Genomic DNA, 14759 nt, shown 5'->3' with positions numbered 1-14759 from the left:
ATTTTATGGACTTCAATTGTAGAAGGTGTTGATCATTAATTTGTAGATATTTTTCCTCTTTATTTTGTCACACGATAATGATTCCTGCAATGGCCGTGTCCTGATTCACTGGTTCACTATATATTTCCGAAATTTGAAGATAGTTTTATGCACATATATATATCACCTTAGAGGGTGGTATATATATATAATTTAATATGAATGTATTTCAAAAATATGTATTTCTTTATTGCCCAGAAGGGGCTAAATATAGAGGGGACAAACAAGGACAGACAAATGGATTAAGTCGATTGAAATATCAAACGAATACATATCGTAATTGTGCTAACGTAATTTTCTATATAATCGCCACATAACTATGCATTCTGCTGTAAAGCATCGTTCGAAATATTTAACTACATATTTCGTTAATTTCACAGAAGTCGTAACGGAAACAGTAACTCGTACAGGTAAGCTATTGCAAAATGTTTTTTTGCGATATCTATCAATCTAAATATATCACAAACTTTTCTGCGATAAGTTTTCGATAAATTGTAAGCTAAATTGCCACAAAACTTAGTTTATCTTTTCTTCGTGTAAACAATCTCCATTCTAGTAAAGTGTCACTATGGGTTTTCAAACTATTTTCTGATGGTGGGATAATCGGATTAGTTTTCGTAAATTTATCATTTCAAAATGACTCTTAAATATTCAATTCTAGCTGAATATATTTAATGCTTGTTTCTTATATATAGTGTGTAATGTAACTGTTAAGGGAATATATTTACGTTTGCCTTTCTCTAGAAACACGTTCTGAAGTGGAATCTACAGTTGGTGAGTGAGAAATTACTTTCGCAATTTCTTGCTTCTGCTTTTCGCTGAGTTTCTTTAGAGATGTTTTCCATTGTAATTCTGGAAAGACAATATTGACTTATTACGAAATATAGTAATAATTAATGAAAGAACAACAGCATTATATCACGTTTGTGCGGATTATTTTATCGCATTTCAGCAATATAACCCATCAATTACCTGTTATCTTCACTTTAAATTTATATTGTTGAAACTTGTAGTTAATTGAAACCTTGACGTGCGTATGATGGGTTAGAAATACATAGTACTTGAAACATCGTTACTCATTTCAAGATCCATGCGACCAGACATTTTATGCAAAAATAATTGCATGAAATTTTTTAATTTATTTTCTCCGAGCGATGAAATTTATAATCAAAATCTGTTTGAAATCTTAAAACTATTCAAATGAAAACTTTCCAGTTTGGTAATTAAAAGTGTATATTGTTATATGATTAGAGATAACGTGTTATATGCATATTTGCGATCTCTCGATAGTGTATTTTAATAATATTGAATTATTTAACAGATATTGTGACACAGGACGAGCGCCCAAAAGGTGAGATAGCATCTGTTTGCGATTATATTTCATTAGTCTTAATTTGCTCCTCAATACATTAAAATCATAACTTTATATATATATTGTGAAAAGTTTAAGGTAGCTTACAGACATTCAGCTTCTTAAAGCATGTGGCAAAACCAGTGTACTTACTCGCTTGCCCTGAATATTATATATATATATAATATATATATATATATATATAATATATATATATATATTATATATATATATTGTTAAAAACGGTAAGATGACAAAAGAAAGAGACTTCAATATTATGTAAATAGAGGAAATTTATCTGTAAAATAATATCTCTTCGAAGAGATGGTGGTGTGGATTTCCACCTCTGCATCCGAAACTCAGAGTTTTATCTTGGCCACCGAATAATTGTCACATATTTTACGCACACACACACACACACACACACACACACACATATATATATATATATATATATATATATATATATATATATATATATATATAAGGAAAGTAAGAAGAAAAAAGGCGAAAGTGCACATTGAATATCAAAGAAATAAAGGGTTTTCTATGAAAAGTAGCTATAAACAAATGCAATTAGATGAACTGAGATAGAATTAAGAGGAATTAAATTCATTATTTTAAATTGGTAAAGAGATTCAAAGTCCAACCAGTGTCGTCATTACTATTTAACTGACTTAAGTCTACCTCAGTTCATCTAATGGTATTAATTTATCGCTACTTTTCATAAAAAATGTTTTTATTTTTCAATGTGCATTTTCGCTTTTTTCTTTATATTTTCCTCATATCTTTTCCATGTGTAGTTTCTATTTTCTGTTTGAAATATATTTCTATTATATATATATATATATATATATATATATAATATATATATATATATATATATATATATATATATATGTATATCTTCATTGATTCATTTATACACACATACCTACATATATGCATATATAATACATGCATATATATGTGTGTGCTTGTGTGTGTATGTATATATATATATACTTATATATATATATATATATATATATATATATATATATATACATAATCATATGTATATATATCTCTCTATATAGAGAGAGACATATATATATTCTCATATATATTGAAAATTTACAAAACAACAAACATATGCATTATTTTAACACTCGGGAAGTGAGAAAGTCTTATATTCTCGTATACATTTATGTGTATATAGATAGATAGATAGATAGATAGATAGATAGATAGATAGATAGATAGATAGATAGATAGATAGATAGATAGATAGATAGATAGATAGACAGATAGATATAATTTCCTATGCATATGTGTAAAATACACAATAATACACAATAATACACAATAATACACAATACACAAATACACAATAATACACAATTAATGCTGTTTTCATGCTAGATGCTGGTAATTTTATAAAGTTTCACATATCGTTTTCCAAGTATTAGTTTGTCACCTTCCTTCCAAAATTATGGAGCTGAATAGACATAGACACATTGAAGCCACTTTGAATTTGTGACAGTATATAATTTGGAATGTTTTTGCAAAAATTCCAAAGTACTCCTCAATGATATGAATGCTGAGAATTTCCAATGAATTCTCGATTATTTACTTATATATCTACTGATATTATATCTGTACTTAGTGTAAAAGCTGATAATATTGACTTTCATTCCATATTCAGAACAACCATCTGAGGTCGAAGCCACAGTTGGTAAGTGTCTTCTCACTTGATTCCGTATCAATTTAAATTTAGCAAATGTTTTCTGAATATTTGAGATTAATATACATATTTGGAGGTAGATTAAAGTCATAGTTGCACAATATATGAATTATTATTTATGTTCCTTTATATAGGAATTATTGAATTTTCACGTAATATTTGTGTATTAAATTATAGTGATTGATAGAACTGTTTAGTGATCTTTGGTAACATGTAATTGAATCACCTCCTTGGTAATATGTAATTGAATGATTACTTTAAGAATTGTTTCTTTTACGAAATGGCGGAAGAGATAGTTAACGATTTACGTTTTTAATTTCACAGAAATTATTAGAGAAACCGAAACTCGCATAGGTAAGCACTTTTGCTATGGTAGCACAGTATTATTTTAAATATAATATATACTCGGCGCATATTTTCATGTATAAAACCTCTCGTAAGTTCGCGATAAAGTTCATCGAAACATTTCTAAATTGTGTCCATTTTTGATAAATTATTTGTAAAGCTTATATCGAATCGATAAATATGCTCCATTAAAATATAGACGGAATATGTATGGTTACGAAATCAGAGTAACATTATATGAAATGCCTTATGAAAATGTTCATAGCTTTTCTGTTATATTTGAACAAACATTTTTACATTAAGTATTTCCATATTGAGTAATTTAGCAAAGTGCTTATCGTGGTTTATTTTAATTACGTTCAGAAAAACCGTCTGATGTTGAATCTACTGTTGGTGAGTCCATTTTGCAATGATTTCACTCGCTTTTAATGACTAGCTTCACTGTCAATTATCAAGTATAGCAGATGTATATTATTGCTAGCTAAACCAATCCATACAAAATACCTATGTGTATCATTACACCTCTTACTTACCCACATGCTTTCATCAGTATAATTCCGCATGGAATCAGACACAGAAACAAATGTACTGCCCTCTAATCCTGATTTACAAGAGAAATATTCATATGCTACCTTCCAGAAGCGACGAGCTGTCGAACCATAAATGCTAAGCTGAGAATTATCCCAAAATAACACGCATCTGTGATCTTAATTATTCACATTTTATGCAGTATCAAGTGGATATTGACTTGTATATCAGGACACCGCATAATGCACATCATGCAGAAATAGTTTTGTTTATTTCCATGTGGTTTTGCGCTTTGTCTTCAGTCCTTGTCTGTTTGGAAAATTTTTAATTTGCTAAGTAATGGTTGCTGGTGTGAAATTTTTCTTTGTTTGGGTGTAACGGTTGATTATTTTCTTTTCTTTGACGTCGTCTCAATGTCTGAATCTCATGACAGAGAGTGTATTATACAACAGCAAGTTAATGATGAACCCGAAAGTATTACGGTGGTAAAATGGATGCATACAAAGTATATTGGAAATTAATGTGAGGATGATTTACTAGGACATAAATGTTGCGTCTCAGCTTTTCCATCACATACATCTGTATATATCATGATTTGGAGGAAAACTCCTGGTACACACGCCATTTTCCCGAAGTTGAATATTACTGTATCCAACATGTAATACACCGACACAATCTCACGTGCACCTGTATTCAAACACAAGACAACACACATTTCTTTCTGTATCTAACAACGAACTTTCCGTTTAATATACTGATTTACATGCTGAATTTTCTCTATGAAGAGTCACATAATTTCAAACTCATTACGTAATAGAATAACAAGTGATACAAGAAGAGCACTGTGTAATAGACGCTTTAAATGTTGTGTTGCTTCATTGCATTTGAATATTTTGCGCGTAAATTTTCTCAGTTACTGGATGTAAAATTATTGTTTTATCTTGTGTTTCAATTAATCCCTGAAGTCCGTGTAATCGATTAGCGAGAGCTATGATATGAAATTTAGTAACTCTTTTCCCAATATTTGTACACGTCTTTTCCTGATAAAATATTAATTGCAAGAAACATTTTTTCATTTTATTCTCCGCCCGTCTAATGCATTTCAAATAAAGTGAAAATATAAGACGATTCATAAAATGGGAGTCTTACTAGTTAAACAGTTTTGCAATAAGGTGTTTGTTAATATGTTTGCTGATATGATTTGTAAGTTATATATTCATCAATTCTTGACATTGAATTGTAATTCCATTCAATTATTTCACAGATATTGTGACAGAAACCGAGCGTCCAAAGGGTGAGAGAGCTTCTATTTACGAGATATGCATATATGCACACGTATATTCACACACACACACACACACCACACACACACACACACACCACACACACACACACACACACACACACACACATATATATATATATATATGATCATATGTATATAGATAGTTATAGATCTCGATTTATACATATACATATTCATATATACATTTATATATGTACATACATATGTATAAATACATTCATATATTTGTACATGTGTACGTTACATCTTGCATTAAAATCCATAAAGAATATTGCACAATTTCTGTGGTGTGGTGGATATATAATCTATCAATTGCACCATTTTCGATACCATCTTCATTCAGTTTTACAATTTAAAGCCTACCTTCCAAAATATTTTCATGTGGAACATACCTTCAGTCGTTCAAACCATTTTTAATTTGTGGTAATGAATATCACGGAAAGCTATTTTATAATATTTCACAATATCCTACAAAAATATTTCCACACTGTAAACTTGATAGTCTATTTATATCTTATTTGTGCTTGTTGCAAAACCTGATGATATTGTCTTTTATTCCATATTCAGAACAACCATCTGAGGCCGAAGCCACAGTTGGTAAGTGTCTTATTTGATTCTGTGAAGATGTAGAAAACATCTTCAGAATATCATTTTTAGTATATCATCATCAGTTTTAAGATTATTATACATATTGGATGGTGTATTAGAATAGTACCTGATCTATATATAAATTTTTATTGATAGTATTTTGCTCTATATTAAATATTCAACTTACATATGATGAATTTATATTAAATTATATTTAAAATCTTGATAGAAACATATGAATATGCGTAATTGGTAATCGCTACTTTAATATGTTGTTGGATCCAGATTCTTGAAGTATAGTTTCTTTTATGAAGTGGTGAAAGAGCTTGTTATGGTATTACGTTGTTTATTTAGAATATAAGCTATTTCAGAACAGAATCGCATATAAATTAGCGCCTTTCCCATAACACACACACACACACATACACAAACACATGCATACATATATATATATATATATATATATATATATATATATATATATATATATATATACATATATATGTATGTATGTATGTATGTATGTATGTATGTATGTATACGTATATATTCGTTGCAATTTTTAACAACTTAATTCCTCTTTTTAATAATATTAAACTGTAGTTAGGAAATTGATTGAAACCTATACTGGGGACTATATACATATCACTTTCCTGATAATATCTTATTGAATAAAGATTTTTTAAGAATTGTTTCTTTTATGAAACTGTGAAAGTGATTGTTAATGAATTACGTTTTAATTTCACAGAAATTATTACAGAAACCGAATCTCGTATAGGTAAGCAACTTTGCTTTAATAGCTTACGTCTATTTTTTCTGGAATATATTTTATACTTCCATATATTCTCTTTAAAGTATAATTTTTCTTTTAAAGTCGGGCTAATGTTTTGTCAGGTAATTTGGTAATATCTGTAAAGTATATATGATGCGTAACCATACCCTATTTTAAATATATTTAAAATATGAAATCTTCAGGGTTATATGGATGTTACGATAGTAAATATTAAATTCATAATTATATAACAAATGATTTGAATAAATTTTCACAAATCCGTGTTTGTTCGTGTAATGATCGAACAATATACTTATTATTGTTTATTTTAATTCTGTTCAGAAAAACCATCAAGCGTCGAATCTACAGTTGGTGAGTCTAATTTGAAATAAAATTCACTCGCTTCAAGTGTTTGATATCACTGTCAGTCGTGTCTGTAGCATACATATAGAGCAAAAATTATTCCTCTCATTTATTTAGTATAATTTTGATTGCTAAACCACTAAACCAAAGCGCACAAAAATCTTTTCACATACATACACTTTTACTTTACCTTCATCGCACGCATAATCTCAGGCGCTGTCGTTCTCTCTCAAACCAGCATACAAACATACACTAATATTGACATCAATTCATTATTCACATTAGAAAATTACTTGTCACGCATTTGTAATGATGGACCGTCGAAACGTACATCGTATGCTTATAATGTCTCCAGCGCATTGATAATCTCAGTTATACACAACATTTGAATCTCCATCAACGTTAATGTGAAATAACTTTTTCGACACCTAGTAATGCAAACGTTAAGTGAAATATAATAGAACTATTTTCATGTTGCAAATCTCTTTCGTTTTGTGCCTTGAATGACAAGTTTTCGAGATAGTGGCTCCTGAATTTTGCTGTGTTTTCATTTGTCTGTTGCAGAAAATGTTTTTATTTTCATTTTCATTTTCCGTTACGATGTTTACTTTACATGAGGTGACGTGGATGCTTGCTTGTGATGAAATTAACAGGCAGAAATGCGGACCTAGAAATTTCATTACCTCCACGTTCTACTGATACTTTTGTGATTTTAAAACAATATGGCTATTTAGACGAATACCACAGTTTAGAAAGCTTTCACACTTTCAATATGTATACAGATCAATAATGTTAAACTAATACGGCTTCCATCGCAACTAATGAATACGTGTTTACATTTATTTGAGTATTTATTTTTTATACACCCTCTATAAAAACTTTTATCCGATATGCATGTAAATGCATTTTCAGGAATAATTGCAACCTAATTATGCATTGTGTTATAAGAAATTTTATGAAATATTTAATTATATATTTCGTTAATTTCACAGAGGTTGTAACAGAGAAAGTCACCCGCACAGGTAAGCTACAGGAAGAAACGTTATTCACGCTACATATCCACATAAATTTAATAAGCTTCTGCTTCCGTTATGTTTAAGTACTAAAATGCTATCATATTTTCTATATCTCTCAATTTAGACATCATTTATTAAAATATTTCCAATTCTAGTAACTTAATGCTTTGGGTGGGGTGTATGGCCAAAATGATATTTTGCAAAGAAAGGTTTTTAAAAACCACAGGGTAATAATCAATTTTCTCAATATTTTTACTACTTATCAGTTTTTTGTGTATGGTGTAACTAATCAGGTTATATATTTGCATTTACTTTACACTAGAAACACGTTCCGAAGTGGAATCTTCAGTTGGTGAGTGAGAGATTATTTTCGTCGTGATGTTTTGCTTCTGCTTATCTCTGACATTCTTTTTAGAAATTTTCATCTATTCTTGTGTAGTTGTTGTATTCTATGGTGTAAGAAAGACTAAATTTGTTCCAAAGATAGTTAATCTATGCAAATCGTAAAGTATACAAATCATATAATTCTAATTTTCATTTAAAAACCTGATATGAACGTTTTATATACAAAGATTTTACTGATAATTTATGAAATACATATACAGTTATAGTAGAACATATATTTTACTGGAAAAGAAAACAGGAGCCATTAAGCAATAATAGAATTTTTAATATATAACGATAGTATTTAACTGCTTTCTTGAATGGTGTGTTGCTTCATCGCATTTGAATGTTATACCTTGACGATATCCTTTTGTAATACATCAACAATTTTCGATTTTAGTCCATCGTAAAGTAGCGAGTACTATTATTTGTCATTTAGTTGCTCGTTTGAGACTAAATATATGCATATTGATTCGCTGGCACAGTTATATTTGAATGAATGTCTCTTTTATGCGCTGTAATATGGGCCGCAAACATATGCTGAAATAATACTGAAATCCCTTGAAACAAGGTTTCTCACAACTATGACGGGTACCAAAGAAAGAGTAACACTAAAGTTTATATCTATATATTAGTGGAGATAACGATTTTAGCTATTCAAGAATGCCCACAAATCAACTGTAATTTCATTCGATTCTTTTCACAGATATTGTGACACAAGATGAGCGTCCTAAAGGTGAGCGAACTTGTGTTTACGATAATACCTTGAGTTTAGATTATCGCTGTAATTATTTCGAAAATAACTATTTCAATTTAAGTAATAATATCAATATTGATATACCAATATCAGTATCAAAACACACACACACATCAATATATACATACATATATATGTGTGTGTATCTCTCTCTCTCTCAATATATATATATATATATATATATATATATTATATATATATATATATATATATATATATATATACACACATATATATATCAACACACATTCTCATGAGTGTCCGTAATGTATGATGTGCAACTAATATTGAATAGTATAATATACTTGCTGAATATATTGCGTTTGAAATTACTTCGTAATCATTTGGTTACGATTAGTTATCAAACTTCCACAAATGTCTAACTAGAGTATTATTTTAATTTTAAAACTATCTATCCCATGTTGTATTGTATATGTACATGGTGCAAAACCTGATGACATCTTTTATTCCATATTCAGAACAACCTTCTGAGGCTGAAGCCACAGTTGGTAAGTGTCTTCTAATTTGCCTCCAGAAAAAATTAGCAACTCTGTTATTACTGTTTGTAATAGTATAACATTGATTATTAATGTTATAAATTTATTATTTATATTGGAAGAAGTACAAGAATTATAATTGTATGACTTACAATATTTCCTCAGATATTAAATATCAACAATGTTTTTAAGTTATACTTAAGAAATGATAGAAACGTATACTGAATATTATCTATGTACAATTTCTCTAATACATTTAATTAATCGAAACTTTAAGAATTGTTTCTTTGCATAATGGTGAAAGAGATAGCTAATGATATGCGTTTTGAATTTCACAGAAATTATTAGAGAAACCGAATCTCGCATAGGTAAGCACCTTTGCTATAACACCATAGTATCTTTAAAATACATTTTATACTTGCCGTTTATTCTCGTGAATAATTGTTAGTTTTCTTGTAAATTAATATATTTAAAAACATTCGTAAATTGCTTCAATGATTCTCATATATTATTATTATTATTATTTGGTAATATATACGTAAAGCATATATGACTGGCGTAAACATGCTTCAATGAAATATTGCATATGTATTGTTAAAGAATCGAAGTATCAGCGTCGCAAATGCGTAATAAATGTTCAAAACTGATTAATTATGAAACACTAGATTTACAAATGCGTCTTTTCGCACGTTAGCAACGTGCTTATTGTATTTTGCTTTGATTTTGTTTAGAAAAACCGTCTGGTGTTGAATCTACTGTTGGTGAGTCTAATTTGCAATAATTTCACTCGCTTTTAATGTTTGGCTTCACTATAAATTTTTGGCTATAGCATAAAAAAAATCTATAACTTTAATTTCATATTTAATCCAAGACGTACAGGATACATATGATTGTACGAAAATTGTGCACATGAGCATATTTATACAGACAGGCATGTATACTGACACTGACATCAATTCATTAGTCTTGTAAGAAACTTGGATATGTCACCCTAATGTGGGCCGACTTGTCAAAACACAAAACATGCAATGATAATGGCGTCAGTGCAACATGCATCAATAGTTTCAATTAAACACAACCTTTGAAACAATGCCAATTTCAAGGTGAGTGAAATATCAAGAGGGCCTAGTGAAGCTGACTATTTGAGAAATATATTTTATTTTCATGCTACATTTCGCTTTATCCTTATGCATTGTATTCTGTTTGGAAAGTTTTAATTTTCGAAGTCGTTTTGCTGGTGTTTGATTGTATTCGTTTGTTTCCTACAGACAATTTTCTTTTATTTTTTGCTTATTTTTATCCATGAGATATGTTGAATGTCATATATCAGAATTTTCCTCGTGAATGTTATAGCAAAATAGAATTCTATGCATTATATTGGGAAATCTTGTTCCAACTATGATGAATATTTTTGTATATATTATCACATATTACACCAACACATAGCCACACACGCACACACACACACCACACACACACACACACCACACACACACACACACACACACACAAACATGCCCGCACACACAAACATTCGCGCACATGGTTATTTACAACAAATTCTTTGTCTTGTTTTCGTTCAACAACCCAATAATTTTTCGTGTAAATTATTACCTGAGTTATATTGTTCATGACAACCTACATGAATTCACTAAATTCAAGTTATTAGCCCACCTGCTTTGTTTTAACACTTGTTGGCAATCATATACATTACACGGAGCAAAAATATTATATCACATTTCAGAAGAAATTCTGTCACATGATTATAGATGGCTTAATTTTCTCTGGTCTACTGCTGCGAGATAATGATTTGTAAAATATGTAGTTATTCACAATGGTCCTATATTTCCCGGAAATATAGGAAATATAAGACGTAGTGAGTAGCTTGTTCCCCAGTTCGAATGCGCATAAAGCATATTTGGACTGACAATAACATTGCAGCTTCACTTACCACAGCTTAGCACTCCCCCTCTGTAATTTACTTACGGTGAGCCGCCGTATAGCGCTACCAATCATCGGATGCTAACTGGAAAAGCATAAGAGAGGTAATCTCTTAATTCAGCTTGCACTGCCGTCTGCTTGGTGCCTGTGACCGATGATGAGACAACTACCTTGAAATGTTAACATCTCACAGTCTAGGCAGATGGCGCTGTAAGCTGATCTAAGTGTACACACACCATTTATCAACAAGCGAGATATATTCTCCGTGACAAAACGCAGTGAGCAGCTTGTCCTCCAGTTCGAATATGCATCAAGCATATTCGGACTGATTATAACTAATTATATATATATATATATATATTTACAGTAATTTATATACACACACACTCACACGCACACACACGCACGCACACGCACGCACACACACACACACATACACACACACACACATATATATATATATTATATATATATATATAAACAAAAGACGAAGACAGGTGTATGAATAACAAGCAAGTGTATTAGTTTGATGCTCAAGAAAAATGAAAACGTCTAGTACGTTTCGAGCCTACACTCTTCAACAAAAAGGAATAAGAAAAAACACCCGAAAGACAATCTATATATATATATATACATATATATGTATGTATATATGTATATTTACACTAATATATATATATATATATATATATATATATATACATATATATACACATATATATATTTATTTATCCATACACCTCCTCGACTTACGACCGAATTCCGTTCCCACTGACAGGTCGTGTGTCAATCTGGTCGTGTCGGATTTATATTTTTCAATACTGTTTTCATTCAAACGCAACTGTGAGAGACAGAGTTGTCAGACGCTACCATGTTTATCATCCGCGCAGCTGCCCTAAGTTCGAAAATCCCTTTTTATTTATTTTTTGTGGTCTTAAGTCGCATAGGTTGTAAGTTGCATAGGTCATAAGTCGAGGAGATGGTGTATATATATATATATATATATATATATATATATATATATATATATATTCACACAAATTTGTATATACTCAGCAATAAATGGTAGAAAATTAAAAGAAAATATATGCACACATAAATATCTATATTTATGTATCTATATATACACTGTTTAAAAAATTTTGGAGACTACATCCGGTATATATGTAAACCATTTCTGAATACCACAGAATTATGCATTATGTTATAAATTAATTTACGAAATATTTATCTATATATTTCGCTAATTTCACAGAAATGGTAACCGAGACAGTAACTCGTACAGGTAAGCTACAGGCAAAGATACTATGTATCACCTAAATTCAATATAATTATATTTCTACTATATTTACATCCTTAAATATTATCAATTTTTCTACATCTAATCAATTTGCAAATTCTTTAAGAGTTCTATTTCTAGTAAATTTCGACTACAATTTACAAAATTAGTTATGGGAATATAACCTAAAGAATATTTCGTAAAGATTTCGATTTCGAAAAGTACTCAAGATTAATCTCAGTTCTCGAAAAGTATGCGACATTAATTTCACGTTTAAATTTTGCAATATTATTCTGAATGATATAACTGATAGGATTATATATTTACGTTTACGTTTACGTTTCTCCAGAAACACGATCTGAAGTGGAATCTACAGTTGGTGAGTGAGAGATTATTTTCATGATTTCTTGCTTCTGCTCGTCACGATTTTCTTTTTAAGAATCTTCATCTGTTTTTGTATTTGTACTCTATGATGTAAGAATAACTAACGTTATTCCAATTCTGTTGATATAACCTGAAAAAACATTATTAACTCTATTTAATTTGTTAAATAAATGCGATGTCAAATCCTACTTTTCATTAAAAAACGTGATAATAAAGCAAATATGAACCGTTTACATTCAACTAATTTGTTGATAATTTAGGAAATAAATGCGTTATTGCAATGTAGCATGAATATTTCAGTTACAGAATCATAGAGTCAATAACATGATTATTACTATAATAACTATAGTATGTAAACGCATTTTTGAATGCCGTGTTGCTTCATCGCTTATCAGTATTATACACCGAAGTCTCACTTAAAATGTTTATTCTTCAATATTCTAATTCAATATCAAGTTTGTATGACAGTTTAGCGTGTGCTAGTATTTGAATTACAGTTACCCCTTTTTACAATATATGTGTATTGCATTCCATAACAGTTAAATGGAATTAATTTTGAGCTTAATAGTGTTGAAATAAAAACAGTTTTCACAATTGTGATGTTTACTGTTGAAGTAGTAACACATTATAAAGTTAAGGTTTATTTGCACAAAAACATCTTTAGTAATACATTCATAAATGCATGAGTTTTAATTGCAATTTCATTCAATCATTTTATAGATATTGTGACACAGGACGAGCGTCCTAAAGGTGAGCGAGCTTCTGTTTATGATAATACCTAAAATAGCTCCGAATTATTATATTACAAACTATGTCTTTATAAGAAATTGATATTTATATTTTTATATTCTTATGAATACCTGTAAAGTATAATGTCGTGAACAGTCAATAAATTATCAATTAGAATATATTTTCTGCTTTCGAAACATTTTTGAACTTGTTAGATATATACTGCAAAGTGTCAAAGCATACTGTTAAGAAATATCCCTCCAAACCATGAGTGTTTAGAACAACTTTAAATATTTTTGGTTTTTCTATCTTATCCATAAATACTCTAGTTATTATTGAAAATTTGATGACATCATCTTTTGTTCCTTATTCAGAACAACCTTCTGATGTAGAAGCCACAGTTGGTAAGTGATTTCTAAATTGAATTCATGAATATGTGGCAGTTAAATTATCAATATTATTAGTAGCAATTTGTCACTCAGTAATACTTTATATTTATCATCTTAATTAGAATGAGTATTAGAACTTCAATTTGCTTTCATATAAACCTGTATCTATGTCATATATAAAGTATTGAAGTACTTTACATAATATTTTAATATTATACTTACGAAATTGATATAGAATTTCATAGACAGGTATATCGTTGAGTATTTTGATGAAGACTATTAAAGATTTATTTTATTTAAAATTGGTGAAAGAAAATATTAATGGATTACGTTTCTAATTTCACAGAAATTGTTAGAGAAACCGA

At 29.5% G+C, this 14759-nt stretch overlaps 1 protein-coding gene across 1 annotated transcript in view; it reads left to right on the top strand.

The window, feature by feature from the left end:
* The window catches only part of LOC115210729 (titin), a 678167-nt gene that overhangs the window by 297378 nt on the left and 366030 nt on the right, over positions 1–14759 (top strand). The window contains exons 201-221 of the mRNA XM_036506041.1: positions 420–449; positions 784–813; positions 1361–1390; positions 3078–3107; positions 3441–3470; positions 3825–3854; positions 5254–5283; positions 5863–5892; positions 6632–6661; positions 6998–7027; positions 8011–8040; positions 8357–8386; positions 9125–9154; positions 9655–9684; positions 10011–10040; positions 10404–10433; positions 12869–12898; positions 13242–13271; positions 13997–14026; positions 14380–14409; positions 14741–14759. The exon at positions 14741–14759 is cut by the window's right edge and continues 11 nt beyond it. Of these exons, the coding sequence (XP_036361934.1) occupies positions 420–449; positions 784–813; positions 1361–1390; positions 3078–3107; positions 3441–3470; positions 3825–3854; positions 5254–5283; positions 5863–5892; positions 6632–6661; positions 6998–7027; positions 8011–8040; positions 8357–8386; positions 9125–9154; positions 9655–9684; positions 10011–10040; positions 10404–10433; positions 12869–12898; positions 13242–13271; positions 13997–14026; positions 14380–14409; positions 14741–14759 (619 nt within the window). The remainder of the gene's footprint in view (positions 1–419; positions 450–783; positions 814–1360; positions 1391–3077; positions 3108–3440; positions 3471–3824; positions 3855–5253; positions 5284–5862; positions 5893–6631; positions 6662–6997; positions 7028–8010; positions 8041–8356; positions 8387–9124; positions 9155–9654; positions 9685–10010; positions 10041–10403; positions 10434–12868; positions 12899–13241; positions 13272–13996; positions 14027–14379; positions 14410–14740) is intronic.

This window comes from Octopus sinensis, linkage group LG1, assembly GCF_006345805.1.
Source record: "Octopus sinensis linkage group LG1, ASM634580v1, whole genome shotgun sequence".
Lineage (NCBI taxonomy): Eukaryota > Metazoa > Mollusca > Cephalopoda > Octopoda > Octopodidae > Octopus > Octopus sinensis.
This window is presented reverse-complemented; position numbering and strand designations above follow the sequence as displayed.